The sequence below is a fragment of the Rana temporaria genome, chromosome 2 (genome assembly GCF_905171775.1).
Source record: "Rana temporaria chromosome 2, aRanTem1.1, whole genome shotgun sequence".
NCBI classification, from domain to species: Eukaryota; Metazoa; Chordata; class Amphibia; order Anura; family Ranidae; genus Rana; species Rana temporaria.
In genome coordinates, this window is record NC_053490.1 from 185,653,476 (window position 1) to 185,679,702 (window position 26,227).

The window sequence follows — 26,227 nt, forward strand, 5'->3', positions numbered from 1 at the left end:
GCTTCAGTGGTGCTTGAAAGCATCTTCAAAGCCTCCAAAGAAGTCTATGGCAAAACTTACGCAAAGTACCACCGAAGCCCCAAGCAAAAGCAAGGTGTAAAAAGGACTGTAAGCGAACCATTTTATTTAGTGACAGGAGCTTGGACTGGTGTTCAGAGAGCTTTAACAAGCATGTTTGAAGCAAGTGTAAACTAGCCCCAAGTCACATCTTTCTTACAAAAGGACTTAAAAAAAAGTCCTACTTCAAATCAAACATTGAGGAAGTTAACATCTGTAAAACATTAAAAAATAAGTGCCTATACTGTTTAAAATCCAGTAACACACGCATCCTACTCTGGACATGCTCAGTTGCTCTCTTTTTAATAGGCACTGTGCCGAACTTGCCAAGTCCAATCTGCTGACAGCCTAAAGATTTACTAACATTTTTTGTATCATAATATTCAAGATTTTATTAAAGATTTACTACTATTAATGGGGTCTGGGCTTCAGAAAAATGGCAGCCTCCAGTAAGAAAGAACCAGGAGCAATGCTGGAGACAATTTACAGCACACACTAATTTTTGCAACATTATTAATGTGGAATGTATTTTTATTTATTTTTTGCAACATTATTAATGTGGAATGTATTTTTATTTATTTTTTCATCAAGTTGTTCGGTACACCTTCCTGGCATATATGAGGGAGTTCCACTTGGTCTACCCTGTTGGTTTAGGGTCAATCTATACAAAAAGCGATATTCAGTTTTTGGTATGCAATGCCCCTAATATGACCATGCACCAAGAAATTAAAGGCAAGTCTCCCTCTTTGTTGGATTTTTTTTTTTTTTTAAGGGGAAAGCCACAGGTTCAACCGGGGCAGCAAAAAAAGTTAGGAATCATGGGGAAAAAACCTTACCACTGTAGTTCTCAATGACATGAGAAGTCAGCAGGATAACTCTGGCTATCAAACCTATCAGTAAAAAATAAAACTTTAGTGGCCTGACCCTCGAAATCTGCATGCAAAGACAGTAAAAGGTAACAGCTACTGGTAGATATCAGTTAATAAACACTCATAAAAACCAAAGAAGAACTAGAATGTTCTTAATTCTGGTCAGTTCTGTACATCAATACTGGAACGACGTCAATATCCACGGAGGGAAGATTACTAATTTGCCTGGTCCCACAGATCTAATGTGGCCTTGGAAAGCAACATTCCTGCAATATAACTTATGCCAAAGCACTCCAACACATGGCAGGAAACATCAGTTGTTGGAGTGGTTATTGTTACTGCAACAAAAATGCAGGAAATTGTTACTGGAATACAATCATTTGGACCTACAACTTGCCCATAATGTAAAATCTTTCCTACGTCTACAATTAGCATACAAAGGAAAAAAAAAAAAAAGTACGTTTTAGAGCACAGTACAAGAGGCTATGACAAAAAAATGCCCTTCATATAACCAAGCACCGGTTATGCCAACAGCATTACAGCTACACAGTTCTGACCATATCCCCACTTCCGTACATCTTCAGAAGTTGCCTCTAGCAATACAAAGTATTTTGCATAATTTAGGGTTTAGTGGTGGAGAATATGCTCACTGTGTCACGATAACTGCATCTTTCATAAAAGGATGCTGTGTAACTGTAACCAGACAAACACAGGGGCTGGTTTCACAGGGGCTACGGAATTTGCATGATAGCACTGCATTGCTAATCTGATTTAATTCATATAAAACTGATGGATAATCTGGATAATAATTAAAAAAAAATGTTAAGACCGCACGTATGTTTTTTTGGAGAGGGGTTTAATAAAAAGTGTTCTAAAATTAGCAGAATATAAAAAGATCATGAACAAACCTGTCTTTATAATTATTTATAGCTACACAAAAATCATTTCAAGGACAAAACAGGATTAAAGCCTGGAGGCATCCCATGGGACATCAAGTTATATTGTGGAGCCCTGCCATTGATTAGCATTGAATTGCATATTTCTAGGTTTTGCAAGAGCACGCTGTAAAATGGAAACGGTCTCCATAACTAGGACCAGGTCAAATCATTTCCCTGCTGATGTTTAATGGCAGAGATAATAACTGAAAGATTTTAAAGACCCATTGCTTTCATTTAATGAAAAAGGGAAATAAGCACAAGAAAACAATGGCATACACTCCAGAAGAAATGGCACATAGCCATGTACAGTAGCCTTCACCCATTCATATCTATATGTGACTGCACGCGGCACCTGGATATCCTGGGCAACAAAAATATGCCACACGTTTATGCTGCACAAGTGAGTAGGACCATGTGCATGAAGTCAAAGAGGGTTGAGAACTGAAACCTCAGAATATTATACTTTTAACACGTTCTGACCAGAGGAAATGTTAGGGCTTATGTGCATATAGGCTTACAAGAGTTTAGAAGTGTGGTTAGTGGAGGTTCAAACCCCCGAAGGAAGGAAGGAATGTGTAGCAATGTAGGGCCTACAGTTAACTGAATTTGGTCACTATGCCCTGCCTGGGCAAAGCTAAAGTTCTTGTTATGCCTCACAACCTCCAAACCCCATCATTGGCTGATTAAATGCCAGAACCTTAGTGGGCAGGAGAGGCTATGCAATTTGCCAGTCAAACAGCAGAGGACATGATTAATCTCAGCTTGGGCAGAGGTCAAGGCCCTGTGTATAACCTGAAAAGGAGATGCAAGGGACCTAGAGATGGACACAGATCGATTTGATGACTAAAGCCAAGTACATACATATCGAAATTCTGCCTGTTTAGCAGAACACATTTTGATCTGTGTAGCTTTCTCTGTTCAACAAAAGATGGTCATTAGACCAGCTTCTGTCAAACAGACCAACAAAACATGCATTCAAGCAGCTGCTGATCAGTGTATTCTGATGGGAAGGAGTGAAGTCTCCTCTGTCAGAATACAATAGCGCGGCAGGGGAGATCCCTGCATCCACTTTGAATGGGGGGATGCAGTAATCTTTTTTTTTTTCTTTGCTTAATCCACTGGTAGAACAAAAATAAATAAAAAATTCAATGTGTATACTTAGCCCAACATCAGAATTTCAGTATGTTAAATTTAAAACATTTTGAATACATCAGATTCACGCGTACTCCTTAAAAACCCAATACTAAACAATACAAAACCCTTACAGTGACCAAAATAATGTAACAAATCACAAAGACGTTTCCTATAGTGCACTTCCCAAAATGTCATTACCTAGGCGATATAGCAAAATAATGAAAATTTACATACATTTCAATAGTTTGCTACCACCCTCTTTTCCATTATAGTGATTTACCATCAGCAATTGATAAATTACATGTCATACACTGGAAATCTTTTTGGACATAAGCAGTGGAGCTGCAAAGCAGCACCGGAAAATAAACAAGCAGATCACACCTATACTCCACAGCACCACAACATGCCAACAGCTTTAACAGGCAAAAGCTGTCATAGGGTAGCACTTACTTTGGAAGTTGTCGGAAATCTCCTGAATACTCCTCGTACTTGTAAGTGACAACATGCCAGTCAGAGTTGTATGTTTTGATGCACTAAGGTATTAAAAAAAAAAAAAGGAAAATCGGCTATTACCAATAACAGGCAACATGCATGACATGAATAATATATAAACAATGTTATCAATACTCAACCCTTCTCTGCTTTTTGATGGTGACTTAATACCAACACAAAAATTCTAAAAATGAAGATACATACGTGAATAGCCCCAAAGAACAGTTGCTGTACTTAAAATACCCAAAAAATTGTACCAAAGTACCAAAATCCCCACCTGGTACAGTGCTGCTCAATTCATTATATATATGGAGGTGGAGGAGCGCAAGGCCTACAACATCCACCAGCTTCATGATGTAGTCATGGAAGAGGACTCCAGTGGCAACCTGTGAAGCTCTGGTGAACTCCACAACCAAGAGGGTTAAGGCAGTGCTGGAAAATAATGATGGCCACAAAATATTGACACCTTGGGCCTAATATGGACAGTCACATGGCACCGGGGAGGGAAAATGGCTAATTGGGCCCAATTTGGACATTATCACTTAGGGGTGTACTCACTTATGTTGGCAGCGGTTTAGACATTAATGGCTGTGTGTCAAGTTATTTTGAGAGGACAGAAAACTTACACTGTTATTCAAGCTGTGCACTCACTACTTTACATTGTAGCAAAGTGTAATTTCTGCAGTGTTGTCACTTTTGTGAGATTTTGTAAGTGTGTGTACACACATTTACAATTATATATATATATATATATATATATATATACACATACACACACACACACACACACACACATATATATATATATAAGAATAAAACAATGAAAGACCAATAAAAAAACAAAAATGCTCAATCCGATGTATGAAATAAACTTTACTGTCCGCCCTTATGCTGTAAAGCGCTGCATAAACTGTTGGCGCTGTATAAATCCTGAATAATAATAATATTAATCATATACATTCAAAACACCAAGGTATTTTGTCTATAAATTTTGTCTATAAATTACAAATTGTCTATAAATTACAAAAATTTTAAATATAGTGTCTATACATAAAACATGACCAATGCTCCAGTTCAGAATCCAAATGTCCACACAGTGTTAAACCAATTTTAATAAGTGATTGAGCACCACTGACTGGCATATTCAAGGCTTGTGATAGCTTTTTATAACCTCCATCTTTATGAAGTTCCATTAACCTTGTTAAGCAGGTCTTTTGACAGTTCCTTTGTGTTCCCCATGGCTCAGTATCTAACCTGCTAAGTGCATCCACGTGGGAGCCAACAAACTCACTGAATATTCACCGACACCAATTGCAATTTAAAAAGCCACAGATGTGGGAAATTAAAGTGATTGTAAACCATATAAACCCTCAAAACTGTTGATGTGCAGATATGCCAGGTAATTTTATGCACATATTTTGGTCATGCCCGAAGATAGCAGCATTTTGAAGAGAGGTCCTGAGAGTGATTGCTATAATAACATCAATAGTTCTGGAACAGGAGGCAGAAATCTGCCTGTTCGGATTGGTAAAAAAATAAATGTCTGTGGGAAGGAGAACACAACTGGGTTTATTATTATTTTATGCTAGAAAGGTGATAGTTCTAAACTGGAAAAAGGCAGAAGCCCCCTCGATAGGACAATGGAAAAATTTAGTAAATACGAATCTGCCATTGTATAGGGAACATACTGTAATAGAGGTCATGGGGAGAAATATAAGAGTATGGGAAAGCTGGATAGAAAATCCTATGACAGCTTAAGGTTAAAATAAGGTCTAAGGGGAGGATAACCACACCATGGAATAAAGGAAGGGAGGGAGAAGAGTGTAAAAGGTATATGAGTTTGGTGAAATGAATGTGAAATAGAATTTTAAGGAGGCTCTAGAAGAGAGCAGATGTGTTAAATGTATAATGTAAATGTAGTGTATATGTATGTTTACTTTTTTTTGTATGGGGGGAAAAAAATGAAAAAATCAATAAAGAGATTTGGGGAAAAAAAAAAAAAAAGTGGATTGTAAACTCTTGTTTTTTTCTATTAAAATAACAGAGAGGGGCACCCAATCCGAGCTGCAGCTCTGTGTACCCATTTAGATACAAAGCAGCTGTTCAGCCCCGCTTCCTCTCCCCCCACCCCATTGACTTAGTTTGATTGACAGCAACAGGAGCTAATGGCGCTGCTGTGTCTCAGCCAATCAGGAGGGAGAGATGGTTGAGGCACTCATTGACATTGCTAGATAGAGAGGGGGATCAGGTAAGTATTTTGGGGGCTGCTACTCACAGTAGAAGATAAAAAAAAACTTGTGCCTTTACAACCACTAACCTTTAATTGCCATTTTAACATGCGTTTCCATCAGCTGCCGGGTGCTGCTGCCACCGCCATTGCGGGTAAGGGAAGTGTAGCCTTACGGTGTGAACCCTTTTTGCTCCTCTATCCCACTGGCCTGGCAGCAGGGGAAGGAGGAGGGTATCTGCTCCCCCGAAAGGTGCCAAAAGCAGAAGGGGTGACAAATGAACAGACGTTCCATTTTTGGGGGGAACTCTGCTTTAAGGCAGGTTTATAGGCATCAAGTGCTTTGGCATTAATTCATTTCACTAGCCAGAATAATAATTTAATGTTAAAACGCACCTAGCGTTAATGTGTGTTTAGAAGCGACAAGCGTTTTTTTTCCTGCCAAAACTGTGCTGTTGCTGGATACACAGGCAGTGGGTTTTATTTCCTGCCACTGAGCTAGACACGTAGGCCGACATACAGGGGAGTTTAGAGACAAAAAAAAAAACCAAAATGCCCTTAAGAGCAGCTGAAAAAATGTCCAGCATGAATGAGGTCTAAAATGAGATAAAAAGTAAACAAGGAGGTGTGATGTCAATTTTTGGATTTAGAAAACAACTGGCACAACACCAAGAGAAGGCTTTCTGCTTGAGTGCTGCTCTATTTTCATCCTAAACAGTATCCTTTTATGTTCTGCACACGGATACATAATATTTTATCATACAAAGTTTTCTGGAATTGGCAAACGTTCATGAAGGGGATTTTAGCACTTTATTATGGTTAAACGTGTGTACAGTGCTAGGTGTGTACTGAAATAATCCATTCCAAGGCAAAACAAAACAAAAGTGGCGCCACAGTTCTTGGACCGGGTGTGTGAAATGATAACTTTCCAATTCTGCACACAAGTGGACATAAAGAAGTTGCCTGTCACATGTGCCTGCCAAGACAAAATACTGTATGAGCAACGCTACAATTTTATCTTCAAAGCTGAACGTTAATACTAATAGAATTTTGACATAAAACCTGGTTTTCTTTACCCACCTTATTTTAGACCCAGTAACAGCATCATTGGGTTTCTATGCAATTAGGGCTGCAACTAACGATTATTTTCATAATCGATTAGTTGGCCGATTATTGTTTCGATTAATCGACTAATCGGATAATCTTAAAGTGTGGTGTACAATTTAGTTAATATGTAAATATAAAAAAAAGGAATTCTTAAATATCTATACGCAGTGGTAAATATAAATAACCAACTACAGCAATTGTAATGCCTTCTATTACCTCCACTTTCTCTGGGTTCAAATGTTGATCTTCCCTGCACAGAGTCTTTAAAGTGATTTTTTTTTTTTTTTAAAACAAACTTGTCATATTACCTGCTCTGTGTATTGGTTTTGCACAGAGCAGCCCAGATCCTCCACTTCTGGGGTCCCTCACCGATGCTTCTGGCTCCTCCTCCCTTCAGAGTGCCTCAATAGCAAGCTGCAAAGTATAGTATAGAGCGCCCGCTATAGCAAGGTAAAAAAAACTTCTGCCTTTAGAACCACTCATGCCGCGTACAGACGGTTGTTTTTTGTGATGAAAAAAAAAAAAAAAAACGTTTTTAAAAACGTCATTTAAAAAGTGGGGAAAACGTTGTTTGTCTTCTGAAAAACGTCAAAGAAAAAATTCGAGCATGCTTCAATTTTTTATGTTGTTTTTCAAAACGTAGTTTTTGTGTCTTAAAAAATCACCGTGTCTAGCTAAAACTACGTTTAAAACAACGTTTTTAAACCCGCGCATGCTCAGACGTTATGAAGCGAGCTTCAATGGAAAAGAGTGCTGAACGTAACCACGCTTTGCTAGAGCATTTTGAAAAAACGATGGTGTGTAGGCAATGTCGTTTTTTAAAATGAAGTTTCAAAAACTTTGTTTTATTTCATGATTTAAAACGTTGTTTTATTTAATCACAAAAAACGACCGTGTGTACACGGCATCACTTTCTGCCCAGGACTAGATGTCCAATGAGGCATTACTCCTCACACTTTCACAAATTCTCAGGCACTTAGTGACATGTATGGATGGTGTACTGAACTGTATGTGTGCTGCACTGTATTTCCTGATATGTAAACAAATAATGCATTCTATATGCAGGCCAACTAATCAACTGGCCGATTAATCAATTATGAAAACAGTTGACAACTATTTTCATAATCGATTAGTTGTCGATTAATCGATTAGTTGTTTCGGCCCTATATGCAATGCAAGGAGATTATGGCTGGTGAGAGGGGTGAGAGGCGTGAGCTGGGTGCTATATATAGTTTCAAAAAATAAAATAAAAGCACTCTCCCTCAGTACTCCTCCTAAAAGCCCCCCAGTCCTGATGCATGTAGTGGGCGGGCTTTTTGGAGTCACACAAATATCAGACTGTATTTATGAGTAAACAGGAGTGCGGAGGCGTGAGCATTCCTCCAACAGGCTTCAAGAGTGAAAGAAATGTAATCGATTAGATGGAAGTAGTGGGCCAGGGACAGCAAGGATGGGGAGGAAATTGCCTAAATGATGCTGGATGTCATCAAGCAAGGAAATAAGGAGAGGAGACTGTACAACACTGCATGACCGAAGGGAAGGCTGCAGAGGTAGACACCCATAACAGCTGAAGTGAAAAACATGATTATTTCATTATAATAGCATCTGAAAGTGGATGGTCTATATTGGGTCGCATTTGTACATGTTATCCCTGAAGCTTATGTGTTGAAAGCAGAAAGAAAATGGGCAAGTGTAAGGATTTGAGCGACTTTAACATTTACTTTAAACTGTAATGGCTGGACGACTGGTCAGAACTCCTCCATAACTGCAGCTCTTGTGGGATGTTCCCAGTCTGCAGTAGGCAGGTCCTACCAAAAGTGGTCCAAGGAAGGAAAGCTGGCAAACCAGCAACAAGATCATGGGTGGCCAAGGCTCACTGATGGATGTGATGAGCGAAGGTAGGCCTGTGTAGTCTGATGCAATGGAAGAGCTACAATGTACACAAGAGCATATGAACTGGATCATGGAGCAACAGATGGTGGTCACCTGGTCTGATGAATTCAAGAGTGGTTTGAAGAACACAATGAGTTTAAAGGGGTTGTAAAGGTTCGTCTTATTTTCTAAATTGGTTCCTTTAACCACTTTAAAACCGCACGCCGTCATATGATGTCCAAAAAGGGGATCCGTTATCCCGGGTGGACGTCATATGACGTCCTGTAATTTGTACGGGGATATCTGAATGATGCCTGCACCTAGAGCAGTGTTTCTCAATTCCAGTCCTCAGGCCCCCCCAACAGGTCAGGTTTTCAGGATTTCCCTCAGATGAAAAGGCTGTGGTGATTACTAAGGCAGTGAAACTGATCAAATCACCTGTGCAAAATAATGGAAATCCTGAAAACCTGACCTGTTGGGGGGGCCTGAGGACTGGAATTGAGAAACACTGACCTAGAGGCATCATTCAGATATAATTTTCTTCCGGCGGCGATCCTGCGCACCGTAAGAACGATCATAGCGGCGGGGGGAACAGGAAGTGAGAAATTCAAACAAAGAAAAAAAACATTTAGAAGGGAAATCTAAGGAAAAGGTAGGTGAACCAACAATGCACTAGCTTAAAGGAACCTATTTAGAAAATAAAAAACAAACCTTTACAACCCCTTTAAGGTGTCGAATTGGCCTCCAAATCTCAATCCAATCTATCTATCTATAATTTTTTTTTAGCTAAATCATACTTACCTAGGTGGATGCAGCATCAGACCGTTGCTGCATCTGTCCCCTGGCGTCTCTGCACTGAGAACTGAGCCATCGAACACCATTGATGGCTTGGTTCTCACTCCTCCCCCAGCAGAGAGATAAATACCGGAGCAGGGCCCCCGGAGATCAGATCCCTCCTAGCTCCTGCTCTCTCTGTCCTCACTGTCTGTGCGGTCCTAGGCTACAGCCAGAGACCATAGATAATCCTCCTTGTCCTCCCCGTTTAATTTACCAAGCCTGCCAGCGCTGTGTACTCTATCCTGCCAAGATTAACCCTGTACCCGCCAGCCCTGTGTGCCATCCTGTGAGTGGATTAACCCTGTGTCTGCCAACCTGCAAGTGGATTAACCCTTCGCCTGCCAGTCCTGTGAGTAGAGTGACTTTTTGCCTATCAGAACTCTGCCATCCCTGTTGTGTACCCAGACCTGGGTAAGGATTACCCACCTACCTGCGAGAACTCTGCTACCCCTACCACGAGTCCGGCCTGTTACGGATTACCCTTTGCCAGCCTGAACTCTGCTATCCCCACCCCTGCATTACTGACTTTTGCCCATTGCCTGTCGGCAATTCCTGCTACCTGGCCAACCGGTCTACCGTTCAATAAAAGCTTTGTGGATGCTACTACGCTCAGTGCGTGTCTATTCCATCTACACCACCATCACTCTGTACTATAACTTCCTACAAAGCAAAGCATTCTATGACCAGAGGAGGGGTGGATGAATGAAAAGTCTGGCTCCTCTATTCATAGTGTTTTTTACAGTGGAAAGCGATCAAGTTTCTTGAGAAGAACGGAGGGTGGAAAGGGCAGGCATATGCATCACATCAAACAAATGTATACGTCAGGTCCAGCCACTCGTATTAACCTCTGAAGCACCCCAGAACAATCACAGCTCCAGGGGTATCAGGGTGGGTGTCAGAGGACCTAAAAGTTAAAAGAATATAATCAACACCTGCAAAGTATGTACCATCCCCAATTCATCAAACTTACGATTTATATACATTCTAGAGCTGCACGATTCTGGCTAAAATGAGCATCACAATTTTTTTGCTGTACAAAAAAAAACGTTAATGCTTAGTTTTTTTTTTACGTCATTAAACCTTTTGCTGCCAGGCCTGTGCTACATTTTGTACATTCAGGTGACCAGACCTTTCTTGTAATTTTTCCTTTGCTTTTTATTTTTTATTTTATTTTTCACTTCTAGCTCAAAATTTGTAAAAGACCCCCCAAATCATATATATTCTGAAAGCACATAACCAGTAGAATAAAAAAAAAGGTGCTGCTAATTTTTTAGGTCTCATGATATTTGCGCAAATGTTTATCAAAACAATATTTTTACAAAAAATCCACTAAAATCATGAATAGCACATAAATACACAGCAAATTTTACAGAATTCCTACTAAACATAAAAGATTAACCCGTATGGAGTTAAATATTTGTAATTTTTACATTGCGCCTTTTTGCAAAACTGGTGAAAATCGGAAACGTACGCAAAAATGAAAATATCCAAATCTCTCTAGAAAATCTGAAGGTTTTCATTTTTCCCTTACAGCTTTCAGAATTTGCGAAAGACCCCCAAAACCATATATTTCAGGAAAGCATATGACCTCTAGAATAAAAATAAAGTACTGCCTAAGTGATGTTTTGCTAAACTTTGAGGCTGCCTGTTTTTTTTGGGGGCGACAGATGTCAGCAGTCTGCACTGAATCGAGAAAATAGGATTTTTATAACAGCTTACCTGTAAAATCCTTTTCTTGGAGTACATCATGGGACACAGAGCCTAGTAATTACTAAGTGGGTTATATTCCACCTTCAGGTGATGGACACTGGTGTAATCAATTAGACAGGAAGTTTCCTCCTTATATAACCCCTCCCACCTCAGTTTTTGTAGCAAAGCAATAAGTGTCCCGATATCCCCAAACAAGAGGGGCGGGAGCTCTGTGTCCCGTGATGTACTCCAAGAAAAGGATTTTACAGGTAAGCGGTTATAAAAATCCTATTTTCTTTATGGTACATCACGGGACACAGAGCCTATTAATTACTAAGTGGGACATCCCAAAGCAATGCCTACTGAGGGGAGGGAGACCCAATTAACGCAGACCGTCATCAGACGTGAGGACCTATACTGCTGCCTGCAGAATACTGCGCCAAAAAGTGGCATCCTCTCGCCGTCTTATATTCACCTGATAGAAATTAGTGAATGTAAGCACACACGACTAAGTTGCGGCCTTGCAAATCTGAGTCATAAAGGCTTGGCAACGCACCACGCATGAAGCATATCCTGGTAGGGTGCACACCAAAAGAAACAGGGGGAAACCCTCTCTTTAAACCACAAGCCTGAATAATAACCTGATGAGTCCACATTGAAAACAGTTGATATAGAAGCTGCCTGCCCTTTCCTGGGGCCTCCTGGTAGCGCAACATCAGTTTTCCGTATCCGAGCAGCCGCTTCAGATAGGCCTTGACTTTTCTTACTCTAACGAGAGAGAGTAACCATTAGCTGATATGAACACTGCCTGCCCATTTCTATGGACTTCTGGCAGCGCAACAAAATGTCCTACATCTGAAACCTTCAGATAGATCTTTAACTGCTGTCATCTAGATTGAGAGAAAATCAATAATTTTCCTTCCGTGGAACAAGGTTCTGGAAAAAGGAAGGCAACAATATCTTGATTCAAATGAAAACTAGATCCTTCTAGGAAATAAGGCTGGGTGAGGATTTAACATCACACTTCTTGTAAGAATAATTAAGTATGGCTCTATACAAAGAAAGTTGCCAATACTGAAACTCTTGCGGAGGCTACCGCAACCAAGAACACCAATTCCCCTGTTAGAAGGATGAAGGGAAATATGGTGCATCGGCCCAAGGTGCTGACCTTGTAAACCGACAGACACAACTAGACCCAATCCTCCGAGCACAAGTGCGACCTGACTGGCGGACTTATACACATTACCCCTTGTATAAAGGCCGGATCAAAGAGTGTGAAGCAAGCGACCTTTGAAAATACTGACAAGGCAGAGATCGGATCCTTGATGCAACTTAACATTAGCTCCATCTCTTTTCCTAATGTAGGAAGGCAAGAATTTTACCTATGACATACTTCCAAGGATGCCACCCCTTGGTTTTCACGCCAGCACTCCTGTATGAATCAAGGTAATTGCCACCGATTCTGAAAGCCCCGATCCTCAAGAATGCTGGCTATAACAGCCAGACCATCAATTCCCATGTTTGCAAGACAGGATGTAATACCCCCTTGCGAAGTAGGCCTGGACAAGATGTAAGGGACCCTGGGTCCTCTACTACCACCCTTACTAATCCTGCACAGTAAGGTTGTCTGGGTTATGCCGGAGCAATTAGGCCAGCTTCCGTTCTCCTCTGATGTTGCATAGAAGCCACGAAAGTTGCGGCACTGGGGGGAGAAAAGGCATAAACCAGTGACAACTGGTCCCACGGGATCACTAACGCATCTGTCCCGCATGCAAGTGGATCCTTTGTCCTTGACACAAAGCTGTTCAATTTCTTGTTGAACTTGGACGCCAATACATTTTATGTACAGGGTTACCCTTTCTCTGGCATTTGGTCAGAAAAAAGTAGGGGTGTAGAGGTCATTCTCCCGGGAACAATTGTTGACGGCTCCAGAGAATCGCCTGCCAATTCTGCATTCCATGAAATTAGGATTGTCAATAGGCAAGGCACAAGCTCCTCTGCCCAAGCCAGAACATGGCTTACTTCCTTCTGGCTGCGTGACTTCTAGTGCCTCCTTGGTAAACAAAGTAAATCACTAGTGTGGCATTGTCTGATTGTACTCTGACAGAACAATCCTGCAACCTAAACGTCCAGGCCATTAAGCCAGATGCTCCCTCCGTAGCTCTGGAATGCTGACGGATAAGGCTCACTTGGAGCTTGACCACTTCACCTGGGCAGTGGTCTCTTCCAGGCCTGGCCTCCATCCCTAGAGGCCAGCCTTCGTAGCCGCCACCTCCCAGATAACGGGCATGAAGGATCTTCCTTTCTGCCAATCTTTTGGTTAAGAACCACCAACTGAAATTCTTGCATATCCCTGGGACCAGACGCTTTGGATAATGCTAGGTTAGGATCCACTCGTTCCAGGCCGACAGAATAATGTTGATATCAGCCTTGAATGAAAATGAGCATAGGGAACTGCTTTGAATGAAGCCACCACCTTCCCTAGCACCTTAAGCAAAAGGCAAATGTAAGGAACTGTTCCTTGCCTTGACCCATAGACTAGCTTTCTCATAGCGATGATCTTGTCTGAGGCCAAAAAACAAAACACTCTTTTTTGGGCTGTGTCCCAAACATTCCAAGCTTCTTACCAAACTTAAGAATGTACCTTTAGACTGGGATCCTAACCCAGGAGTTCCAGATACTTTACCCATGCTGGACACCCTTAGGTCCAGCCATGCTACCGACTGATCCATCAACAGGAGTTTGCCTTGGTATGCCACTACTGCTATACCCTGGGCTTTTAGACCTGCTAGAGGCGGGCCCTAGCACCCTGTTAAGCCGAGCACGGTGGCTAACTCAAGGGGCAAGACCACCAACTGGAGACAGTGCTGTTCCCCTGTGAAACGCAGACAACCTCTGCAGTCCCATGTAAACACATATGCAAATGGCTCCCCATATGTGTATGTGGCAAGTGTTAAAGTCATATGCCTCTATGAAAGTGTGTGTTCATGGAAGCATGAATTCATACAAATATGTTTTAGGCAAAACATAAAAAAGGGCACGCTGTATACATGCATACATATAGCATGTGTGCTATGGAATGAGCATCTTTGCAAGCAAGAATGCGTTTATGAATGAGTTATGCAACATTGCGCAACATGTACCCATGCAGACACGTATTTATATGTAAACACAAGGAATACTGTATAATTAAGGAAACTTAAATTATCATGCCTCATTATACAACCATGAAAAATCTAGGCAAACATGCAACTTTAAGCAATCATGCATTCCTATGCGATTTAGCATTTTTCAGGCGATCAAACATCTTATGCATTTTAAGCACTACTGTACGGGGAAAGTACCCTTGTGTGACCAAGGACTCTTGTGTGATCAAGCACCCCTGTGTGATCCAGCATCTTTTTGCGATTTTAGGCATTTCTGTGAAAACAAGCCTCTCTGTGTAACCGAGTATCCTTGGGTAATCAAGGACTCATGTCAAAAGGCAACCTTGTGTGATCCAGCATCTTTATGCAATCAAGCATCTTTATGCAATTTTAGGCATTTCTGTGCAAATAAAACTCCCTGTGCGACTTAAGCACTTTAATGTGACCAAGCATCCTCATGCGACTATGTAAAAAACATGTAAACCCATACAAACAGAAACATGCATCTTTATGTGATCAACAATAAAGCATGTTGTGTTACTTGTTTTTACCCCACAAGCATTTTGAACATTCTAAACTCATGTATTTTATGGAAACATATGGACTGGTAAAGAGGAAGTTATCCTCTGCAGATGTGCGTTTCCGCAATCCTGCGATATAGCCGTTGAGCGTTAGCAATTTGCACTAGCAACTGTGCATCCCACAGTTGTACGTTTGGTTAGCCTGAAGCCAGCACCAGGATGAGGACCCTGTGGAGGTTTTTCAAGCAACCTATAGGATTTTTTTTTTTTTTTTTAAAACCCCAAGGAGGAGACAGAGGCTTTGGCCTTCTAGGCTGAGGGTAAGTTCTATGCAGTATGAATCTCTGAAAAAAACTGCAGCTGCAACTCCAGAACTTGTAAGGCTTCCGATAGCTCCTCCTCTATAGACTGCACCTGTTCCCTGACAGTGAACTTTCATCCTCAGGTCTTTTAATCCTTTAGTTTGAGGATTTAGAGCAGGGAAAGGGGCACACCCTGGTTACCGCTTCTTGTGAGGATGCTGCAAATATAGCAGTTAACCTCTTATAGACCAACAAATGCAATACAAAAAACGTCCAAACAGACATATGCAGAGTGCCTGACAGGGCTGATGGCTCAACCTGTGGGCTGCCTCAAGTCTCTACAGGGGAGGATGGTATCATGCAAGCATGATAAGGGCCACCAGATTCAGGTGGCGATACCCTGGTGCCCTTTTATATTCCTGCGCCTGAACCTTTTCTACAGGGAGACGAAAGTCCTAAGCTAAAAGCAGAAGAACTTAACACAGGTGCATCAATAGCTGAACTTAGTCTAGCAAAAAACAATGCCTGCTAATCTGCACAGCTAGATGCCGAGTAGGTGTCTTAGGTAAATCTGTATCCAACACACACAAGGTGCTTACGTGCCCCAAGCTGCTGTGTCCCTCTGGCTTTACAGAGCTTTGACGTCTGTGTTCTTTTTGAAGGGCCCGCCCTGTGTCTTGCACTATGAGCCGGTGTGCGCCAGCGGCAACCACATCGTCCCCCCACCTACAAAAGCGCGCACGCGTGCGTGTAGGGAAATGGTGGAGGCGTAGGAGAGAGAGATCCCCCAAAGAGCGCCGTGGACCCGGACTACGAGGGACTCCCCCACACAACTGTGGCAGAGCCTGAAGCGGAGAAAGTGAGCCGCTCAACAGACCGGCTAACACTAAGCTTTCGTTCCTGGAGAGCATGGTAAGCGAAACACCATGTATGTCTCTTTACTGCCTCTAGTGGCGGAAAACAGATAAGACATGCAGCTACTCATGGAAGACAATCCTTAAGGTATTTACCTAGGATTATCTTCACTTACCTTATCCCCGCTGCAGGATACTGCCAAGCACAGACAGACCCAATCTTCACCCATCACCGTGGGCTAAGTCAACAGACCTTCAGGGACCGGGGTCCATGGTCAGGATCACCACACCCCTGGACCTGTATCGCACCCTGCCAGAAAACTTTTGGTATTGGGTCTGACCAAAGCACTGGAACCCAGGATCCAGCCCTGTGAAGAGAGGCATTACAGGCAAAAACCTCGTGCTTCAGATACAAGGCCCCGGGTACCATCCACTTTGGCCCAAGGCACTTTGAATGGAATCCGATTTTTATGGAGGCTATTTAAATCCAGCATGGATCCCTCCAGTGAAGCTCCTCAGAGCACATCTTCACTCGTTACCAACACCTTAGACACAAAAAAACTGAGGTGCTCCCAGTATGGGAGGTGTTTTATATAGGGAGGAAACTTCCTGTCTAATTGATTACACCAGTGTCCAGCACCTGAAGGTGGAATATAACCCACTTAGCAATTACTAGGCTCTGTGTCCCGTGATATACGATAAAGAAAATGTGGTTTTAAAGCGGAGGTTCACCCAAAATTAACAGCATCATATCCTCATCATCGCACCAAATACATGCACAATTGCTAGAAGAATTTTTTTTTGGTCATTTAAATACCTTGTAATAGCACTGCAAAGACAGACTTCTGGTATTTTCCTCCCAAGGGAGTGGGCATTCCTTTCCCCAGCACCGCAGTGTTTACTAGGAGCTCTCCGCAATGTCTCCTGGGAGCAGTGTGTCATACTTCCCAGGAGACATTGCGGAACGCCGCCCTGCGAAATCTCTCGAGAACGTGTGAATGCCATCACAACGGGGCATGTACTTTCAATGACACCGCCCATTATGATGGCAACCAGGAAGATTTACGACACTGCTCACCGTCAACTCTGCTCTTGAGCGATGAATGCCGGGAGAAGAGCATTCACTGCTTCCAGGAAGTCGGTGCTTGTGGGCTCCACGGTGCCCACAAGAAAAATGGAAACTTCTGATATCGGTTTTTAGAAGTTACTCTTTTGCACAGAACAACGGACAGGAGATGTTATAAGTCACCAAAATTGTGAGTATTACTTTGTAATGTAAAAACCCATTGTATGAAAAAAAAAAAAAAAAGAAGAAGATTGGCCGCAGTACATCCGCTGTAAGATTGTGAGGGGGGTTGAATCGTGATCTCGATTCTTTAACGATTGATCGTGGAGCTCTAATACACCAATTGCCCACCTTCAAAACCACACACACACACACACACTCACAATAGACCTGGCGTTGAAGACATTGCAAGCATTTCAGCCCCATTCAAAGCACAAATGTACATACAGTTAAGTATCACAAAGTTTGGCTATTGATTCCATACATAAGAATGTGTAGCTACATGTGTACATTAAACCTCAATAATAAAATTGATGTTAAACACGCACAAAATGCCACCGTGAAATTAACAGGATAATCGCATAATACACAGATGAAATATTTACCTCTGTGACAAAGAGACTCTGTGCTTCCTTTTCTGCATTGTCTGGAACAGTTGAACATGTATATCGACCCTGGCGCTTTAAGGTTGATATCTACAAAAGTAAAAAATGGAATTAAATCCTGTTAAAAAGAATAAAATGTCAATGCAGCTATAGGAGAATGCATTCTTTGTAAATTTAGCATCAATTTATCAAACTCGATAACTGTTGGATTTATAATATATGAACGAAATCCTGACACTGAACGTGAGGACGCAAAAAGGGACAGAGGAGCGGAGGATTAGGCAAGGCCTGCCAGAGAAGCGGAGGATTAGGCAAGGCCTGCCAGAGAAGCGGAGGATTAGGCAAGGCCTGCCAGAGAAGCGGAGGATTAGGCAAGTAAAACTGTTACTCTTCCCTAGACAAAACAAGCTATTAATCCTTAGCACTGTGGCACAGATTTGGGCTGTAGGATTTTGTACAAGTCCTTTTATAGCGCCATCTATTCACGCAGCGCTTTACATATAATGTATTTTGTATATGCACAGCAGTCCCTGCCCTCAAAGAGCTTACAATCTAACGCATTAGTAGTAGTAGTAGATGTGTATACACAGACATTAAATGTCTGATCCAAACCAAGGGTGATGCCCTAAAAATGCATGCCCCACTGCTCCCTAGTTGACATGTGTGCTTCTATACATGTACTTTATTATTTTCAAGAGACGGATGCAGAGGCTTCCAGTACCTTTGTACTCACAAGGGCCTGGCTTCCTGTTTCTAGGACCAGAGATTGTTATCTCTATAATGTTAAACAAATACTCGGGGTAAAAATAAATATCAGGAAGCCTTCACTGAGGAAATGGATTGAACAGAACAGAAAAAGTTACGAGGTAAAATAAAGCTATGATTTAGAACAGTATTGAAACCCAATTTAACAAAAAAAAAATAATCATAAAATATGGATTATGGTTTGTATAAATTAAATATCAAAGTGCATAGAAGAGCATTTCATTAATGGCAGTAATGAACAAAAAACAAATCTTCAGAATCATTTTGCATAAATGAAATGATCTCTGCGCTGTGATGGACGGCCAGGCATAAGCTGCATGGGTTTCATTTAAGTAGCTGCGTGCCGTCTACGCCCAACCATCTGGGATGAATTTAGATTTGCTTTCTAACATTTAGGCCGGAATCACACTAGTGCGTTGCGTTTTGGAGCTCTGTTGTCTTTGCGAATTTCTCTATAAGGTGTTCTGCAGATCAACTGCATTTTAGCTGCAGATCAGGTGCGAATTTGGAGACCTGGGAGAGGGGAGGGGCAGGGGGGAAGTGTATTGAACTGAATGAGACAAATACTGAAGAGAAATGAACACATCTGCGAATTCAGCTGCATACCCATAGAAGATAATGGGACTGAATTCGCACCTGAACCGCACCGCAAGACATAAAAACCGCACGCGGTTTGGAGGCAATACGCAGTGCGGATGCATCGCACATATGTGAACCAGCCTCATTGAAAACAATGTATTTTGAAATGTCCTGCGAATTAGATGCGGTTTAAGCCGCACTCAATTCGCATAGGTGTGAACCTGGCCTTACTTATGTTGTGAACAGGACTAAAATGTAACGTTCAAGGTACAAATAGTCCTACTATGGTAGGTGAGCATCAAACGGTACAAGATGACCATACATGCCAATTCTGTGGACACAAAATGGCTTACTTAAAGTGGAACTGCACCCAGAAAGGGGAAGTGCTTGCTTGTTCGCTTTCTCTCCCCTCCTCTGCCATCTGACAATTTTTTTTTGGGGGGGGGGGGTTTACATACCTGGTTTTGACAGGTACCTGCTCCAACTTACGGTCAGATGCGCGGCGGCATTCTGAGTCAGGAGTTCGCCCCCCTCCTCCACAGTCTTTTGGGACACAAAGGTCCCAGAAGACTGCAGGACCATTCACGAAGCACGGCACGCTTTGCAAATGCGGAGTGGGAATCCAGCTGTGAAGCCCAAGGCTTCACTACCCATTTTCCTTTAAGATGTCGGTGCCTGCACCCGAATCCGATTAAAGAATCGGCTCAGGTGAGTACATTGTTGGATCACTGGACAGGAAAGTCTCATACATATACATATACATACACATATACATACACATATATATATATATATATATATATATATATATATACACACACACACACACACATATACACACACACACATATACATACATACATACATACACACAGGGCTCAAAATTTCAAGTCCTGAGCTACTAGCCAGGCCTCAAGGCATACTCGCCATCAGTTGCCCCGCCCAACCCCTACCATGTCCCGCCCATAATCCCGCCCCCCAGACATATATATATTTATATATTTATTTATTAACTCAGCAGCTACACTATTTGTTTTGGGGTATGTAGCATTTGTTTTATTTAACTGGAGCTCCTTTTTGAAGGGGTTGTAAACCCTCATGGTTTTTCACATTAGTGCATTTGATGGTGAAAAACCTTCTATAGCGCTGCAGCTACTTACCTGAACCTGATCTTTCTCTGGCGGGGAACGAGCACACCAGCTCAGCTGGGGTCTCGTGACTGGATTGGATAGATTGATAGCATTGCAGCCATTGACTCCTCCTGCTGTCAATCAAAGCCAATCACGCGGGGCGTTGGGCCAAGTCCTGCATTCTGTGTGAATGGACACAGAAGCAGGACTCTGAAGCATGCCTGCATGGGTGTCCACTTAAGGAGAACCTTCTCCAACGTGGGCACTCAATGTGGGGAGGAGCCACCAGCGCTGCCGGGGGACCACAGAAAAGGTGGATCTTCGCCACTCTGTGCAAAAAAAGTATAACTTTTTTTTTAAATAAAAAAAAAGGAGGGTTTACAACCCCTTTAAGATATATGTAAACTCTCATGTTGTAAAACCACCCATTCAGCTTAAAATAGAAAGGCCAAGCTCAGGTTTTTAATAGAAAGGCAGAGGGACAGACAGGAATTTCACACAAGGGAAGAAATACAAAGAGAACAGGATACTTTTCCATACAAGTACATGGTACAGCAGGCACATATCAGGAATATGAAGTGTTGGGTATACATATTGTTTAATGTACCAGTGCAAATAGCAATGATTAGATGGAAAATGCAGTACCCTAAACAATCTAAACCTGATGAAATCAGAAGAGTTAGCCCCCATTCACACCTAGGCGTTTTGTCTCCTGTAGTGTGACGCCGCAGCAGCCCCGAGACGCTGGAGGGATGAAAACACATTGCTAAGGTCCCGGACCTTTTTTTCAGGCGGCTTTCAGCATAGGAGATGTGAACCATCTCCATAGAGGGGGTGAGGCTGCATTCACAATCGCAGCGTTTTGTCGCCGCAAATCACGGTACAAAACGCCGCAATTTGTCGCTGCAATTCGCGGGACAAAACGCCGCGATTTTGTACGCCTAGGTGTGAATGCAGCCTTAAGGACATCAGTAAAGACCGCTCTAAGTTACTGCGCTACAAATGTGAACTGTACTCTCAAAAAGTACTGTTCAGGTAGTACTATGTCCACAAGATTAAATTTTTATAAATTCTTTATTTGAAAGGAAAGCAGCAAGCTACATTGGTTCAAATCTGTACAAATAGATTCAGTAAATTATTATTCAGCTAATACAGACTATAATGTTAAACAGTAGGCCCGAGAAACGGAAGCCTCCATATGTACAGAAAGAACAATTCTGTTTTAACCACTTGGCACAGGCTTTATGCATATATGCAGCCACTCTGTGGCGAGCCTCAATGGCGTGTGGCTGCATATATGCGGCCCTGTTTAAACAAATTACTGTGCTGAAAGTACGCTCTTCCTACATGCACCCAGCATGGTCGCCGGCGGGGATTGGCAAGCTCCTGATGCATACTTGCAATCGGGAGCGTGTATATCACGTGACGGCTGTGACGACCTATCACAGTAGTCACCTGATTTTAATGCCTGCCTCCGCCTCCTGGCTTTTAGAGCCCCCATTCTAAGCCCTATGTTGAGTACCCTGCAAATGAAAAATGTGCAAAGGAATAATGTGCAAAGGAATAATGTGCAAAGGAATAATGTGCAAAGGAATAATGTGCAAAGGAATAATGTGCAAAGGAATAATGTGCAAAGGAAAAAGGTGCAAAGGAAAAAGGTGCAAAGGAAAAAGGTGCAAAGGAAAAAGGTGCAAAGGAAAAAGGTGCAAAGGAAAAAGGTGCAAAGGAAAAAGGTGCAAAGGAAAAAGGTGCAAAGGAAAAAGGTGTAAAGGAAAAAGGTGTAAAGGAAAAAGGTGTAAAGGAAAAAGGTGTAAAGGAAAAAGGTGTAAAGGAAAAATGTGTAAAGGAAAAATGTGTAAAGGAAAAATGTGTAAAGGAAAAATGTGTATACTTACCTAGTGTAGGGTTGCTCCAGTCTGGTCCAATGATATTGCCTTGCAGCTGGTTTCAGGGGAGAGAAACGCAACAATGGTTGCAGAGCCTGGGCAACAAGGTCACCCACAGACCTACTATGGGGGTAACTTGTCGGCTGTCCCTCTTCTACAGCAAAAGTGGTGCATGGACAAAATCACATGACAGAGCCATGGCGCCCTTAGATTAAGAAAGGATACACATTTTTCCTTTACATAGTAGTTAGCATAAGAATGGGGTGGGAGTAGGTTTATGCCTAGGTTTTGACTGGCCTTCTACTTTAAATATGTTCTCAAGTGTAGTAGCACATTAAAGTTTATTTATATATTTTTATTTTGAAAAGAATAGTTTAAACCCACATCAGGTTTTTATTTTTATGACCTTTTAGGTAAAATTCCCATCTCAGTTCCTGTCCAGGAGACACAACAGGAAGTAAGAAATCTCTCCAAAGTGAAGGAAATGTCTTCTCAGACAGTTGTTGCCAGAACAGCTGTCCTCCACTAGAACACGTTCACTTGCCTCCTTTTCTTGTAGAAAATGTATTTTTTATTTCCATCACCTTCTGTCCCAAGGACAAAAGGTCACATTGACAATTAAACCAATCGGGAACAGTCAGAAAGAAGACCTGATATGGGTTCTAATCTTTCACCACTTAATCCAAAACTAAAAGAAAAAAAAAAACAAAGAACCTCAGGGCTCAGCTCTTTAATTACCTTGGATAAAAGGTGAACCTCTTGTAGGTCCAAACATACTATGCAAGTTATGGGAGGACAGATCAGTCCTTACACTGGGGAAATAGAGGAGGAAAGTACACTTTAATACAGTGGCATAGCATGGGGGGGCCGTGGCCCCGGGCGCCACATTTAGGGTGGTGACATTTTCGTGCCAGTAGTGACATTAGTATAGCGGACAGCGTAGTATAGTGGACAGCGTAGTATAGTGGACAGTGTAGTATAGTGGACAGTGTAGTAATCAGGTTGGTCAATGCTGAAATCAAGTAGGTTAGTGTAGTGGTCAGTATAGGAATCAGGTACGTCAGTACTATTGTATTTGAAGGGACTTGGGGAGTGCTAAAAGTTTGCAGGTTGGGGGGAGTGCACAAATTACTTGCCCTGCCCCGGGTGCTTACAAACCACGCTACGCCACTGCTTTAATATAAAGCCAAAGCTGACATTGTAATGTTTATTTAAAAAAAAATTAAAATCATATTAATCTGAAAAGACAATTTAATAAAATATATGTTTGTATTGACTGATGATATGCCAAAGGCATCTTGCTGTGAAAAACAATGCACTATCATTTGTTAGGGGGTTTTAGGTCAAGTTCATTTTCAGGGTTAGACGTTCTGGAAAGGTTTCAGAGATGGAATGTGTGTGATAACACTTGCCTATTGTAACCAACAGTAATAAAATATATTATATTGCGCTAAACTACAAGGTGATAGTGATAAATGTAGTGAAACTCCAAAGTGTGAGGCAGCTAGCACAACATGGAAAATTGTGGAAACAGAATAAAGAAAAAAGTGCAGCGCCAATTGAAACAAATATGCCCTGTTGAGCAATATCATATGGTGTATTGGTGGCAAATCAGCAAACGTACCCCTATATAAAGTGATTACAGTGCATGAGAAGTATCTGATATATCCTCACCGACCTAAGTGGTCAGTAGGTATAAACTCTTCCCAAATTAAAAAGTACAAAATAATGTGAATCTCTAGGTCAGGGATATGCAATTAGCGGACCTCCAGCTGTTGCAGAACTACAAGTCCCATGAGGCATTGCAAAACTCTGACAGCCACAAGCATGACACCCAGAGGCAGAGGCATGATGGGACTTGTAGTTTTGCAACAGCTGGAGGTCCGCTAATTGCTTATCCCTGCTCTAGGTGCAACAACCTAAAAAAATATCTGTAAAGACTATAACAGTCTCACAAAATATACAGATATGTGATCAAACACAAACAAGCATAATATTTGTACAGTGAAAAGGAAATTCTATATGATAAGACATAGAATGCATAGTCCATTCAATACAATTCTTTATTCTTCATTGTAACTAACAGACAGCGGAAAGGCAGCTTCTATCTCTGACATTATATCCATAAGCTAAACAATCTAGTCAGAAACAAGACCGTTAGTCCTTAAAGTGGTTGTAAACCCACTATTTGGACTTTTACCTACAGGTAAGCCTATAATAAGGCTTACCTGTAGGTAAGGAGAATATCTCCTAAACCTGCACGGTTTAGGAGATATTCCCCCCGCAATGCGGGCTGCAGGGGGGAATCCACGGCTGAAGGACCGGCATCCGCCGGACCCTGCCGATTTTAAATCTCCCGCGCGGGAGTGACGTCATCGCCGATCCAGCGAATCACAGCGCTGGAGCGGCGATACCCGGAAGACACGCCGGAGCAAGATGACATCCTGCTCGGCGTGGACCAGGTAAGTGGTACACACCTCGTTCCGAGGTAAGTATTTCATAATAGCCTAGTATGCGGTGCATACTAGCCTATTATGCCTTTTGCATTGCAGGTTTGGGGAAAAAAAAAAGTTTATGTGGTTTACAACCGCTTTAAGGATCAAACACTGCATTTAAAAATACTGGACCTTCTAAAAGCTTGCCTTTGTTCAGGTTTACTGCATGGTGCTAGAGGGGACAAGTCTTCCTTATTGCTATTTAGTAGAACCAATTTGTGTAAACATTTGATTTCAATTTTCACAAAATAATTTGGACACAAGCTAGAAAATGTTAAAGCCCAAGTTTAGCTAAAACTAAATCTCTGAATGGGGGATGGGTGGATGAAAGCTCTTTCCCCCTCCATTTACAGTTCCTGTGTCATCCATAGAATCCAAGAAAGGGTGGGCATAGTCAAGCTCCCTCTCGAGAGATTGCGACAGCCCACTAGTTGCAATAAACCCATCGCCCCGGAAGATTAATGTGGTGAGGGCAGCGACCGAGTTCGCTGAAACCAATGCTTTAAGTTATTATTGCAGGCACCAGCACGGGGAGTTCTTTTGTATACTGGCACCAATAATGGGGTGCTCTCTGCACTCATACACCTGCCACTAAAAGAAGCCGTGATGTCAGGCAAAGTGATCTGCGCCCAACAGGTAAATGGTTTGTCCCGGCTTGCTCCTCTCATAGGACTTAATTCTCAAGCCAGGAAGAGAGAGCAGGATGGATGTAAAGCAGACAAACACAGAGTACCCAATAGCAGAAAGCTGAGCATAGGAAAGCCTTCATGCTGCATTCTGAAAAGGTTAATAAGTACTGCTACTGACCATCAATAGGAAGGGATGTTTTAAACAACACTAATGCTGAATACGTGCTGGGAAATCTTTGTGAAATCCTCAAGGTTATTAATGCATAAACTGGCATCAATGCTGGAGGAGATTATGGAAACTGGCTCCAATGCCAGGGGTTATTACTGTGTATGCTCCCACCAATGCTGGGGTTTATCATGGTGTATACCGGCACAAAGGCTGCCAGTTATTTTGTATACCGACACCAATGCTGGTCATTATTATTGTGTATACTGGCACTAATGTGGGGGGGGGGGGTTATTATTGTGTATACTGGCACTAATGCAGGGGAGTTATTATTGTGTATACTGGCACTAATGCAGGGGAGTTATTATTGTGTATACTGGCACTAATGCAGGGAGGTTATTATTGTGTATACTGGCACTAATGCAGGGGGGTTATTATTGTGTATACTGGCACTAATGCAGGGGAGTTATTATTGTGTATACTGGCACTAATGCAGGGGGGTTATTATTGTGTATACTGGCACTAATGCAGGGAGGTTATTATTGTGTATACTGGCACTAATGCAGGGGGTTATTATTGTGTATACTGGCACTAATGCAAGGGATTTTTCTCTGCTACTAACACCAGTGCAGGGGATTATTACTGTATCTACCGACATCAATGCTGGGAGTTACTATTACTGCAACAAAGATTTTAATTCCACTTTCCCTTCAGTATTCCTTGCAGTGGAAAAATAAACAGCAGGATCGACATTTTACAGTGCATTGCACACCCACACAAAGTAGAACAGGCTTAAAAGAGAACTACCATCTACTGAAATTAGGGGTAAATTCTTTTTTGAAATAATTAAACCTACCATAA

The 26,227-nt window shown here is 42.0% G+C and overlaps 1 protein-coding gene across 18 annotated transcripts in view; it reads right to left on the reverse strand.

Moving 5' to 3' along the window:
* The window catches only part of DOCK9 (dedicator of cytokinesis 9), a 365,118-nt gene that overhangs the window by 200,683 nt on the left and 138,208 nt on the right, over positions 1-26,227 (reverse strand). For all 18 annotated transcript variants that reach the window (XM_040336152.1, XM_040336151.1, XM_040336141.1 and 15 more), the window contains exons 3-4: positions 17,717-17,806; positions 3,449-3,531 (exon numbers count right to left, since the gene is read on the reverse strand). In XM_040336152.1, the coding sequence (XP_040192086.1) occupies positions 3,449-3,531; positions 17,717-17,806 (173 nt within the window). The remainder of the gene's footprint in view (positions 1-3,448; positions 3,532-17,716; positions 17,807-26,227) is intronic.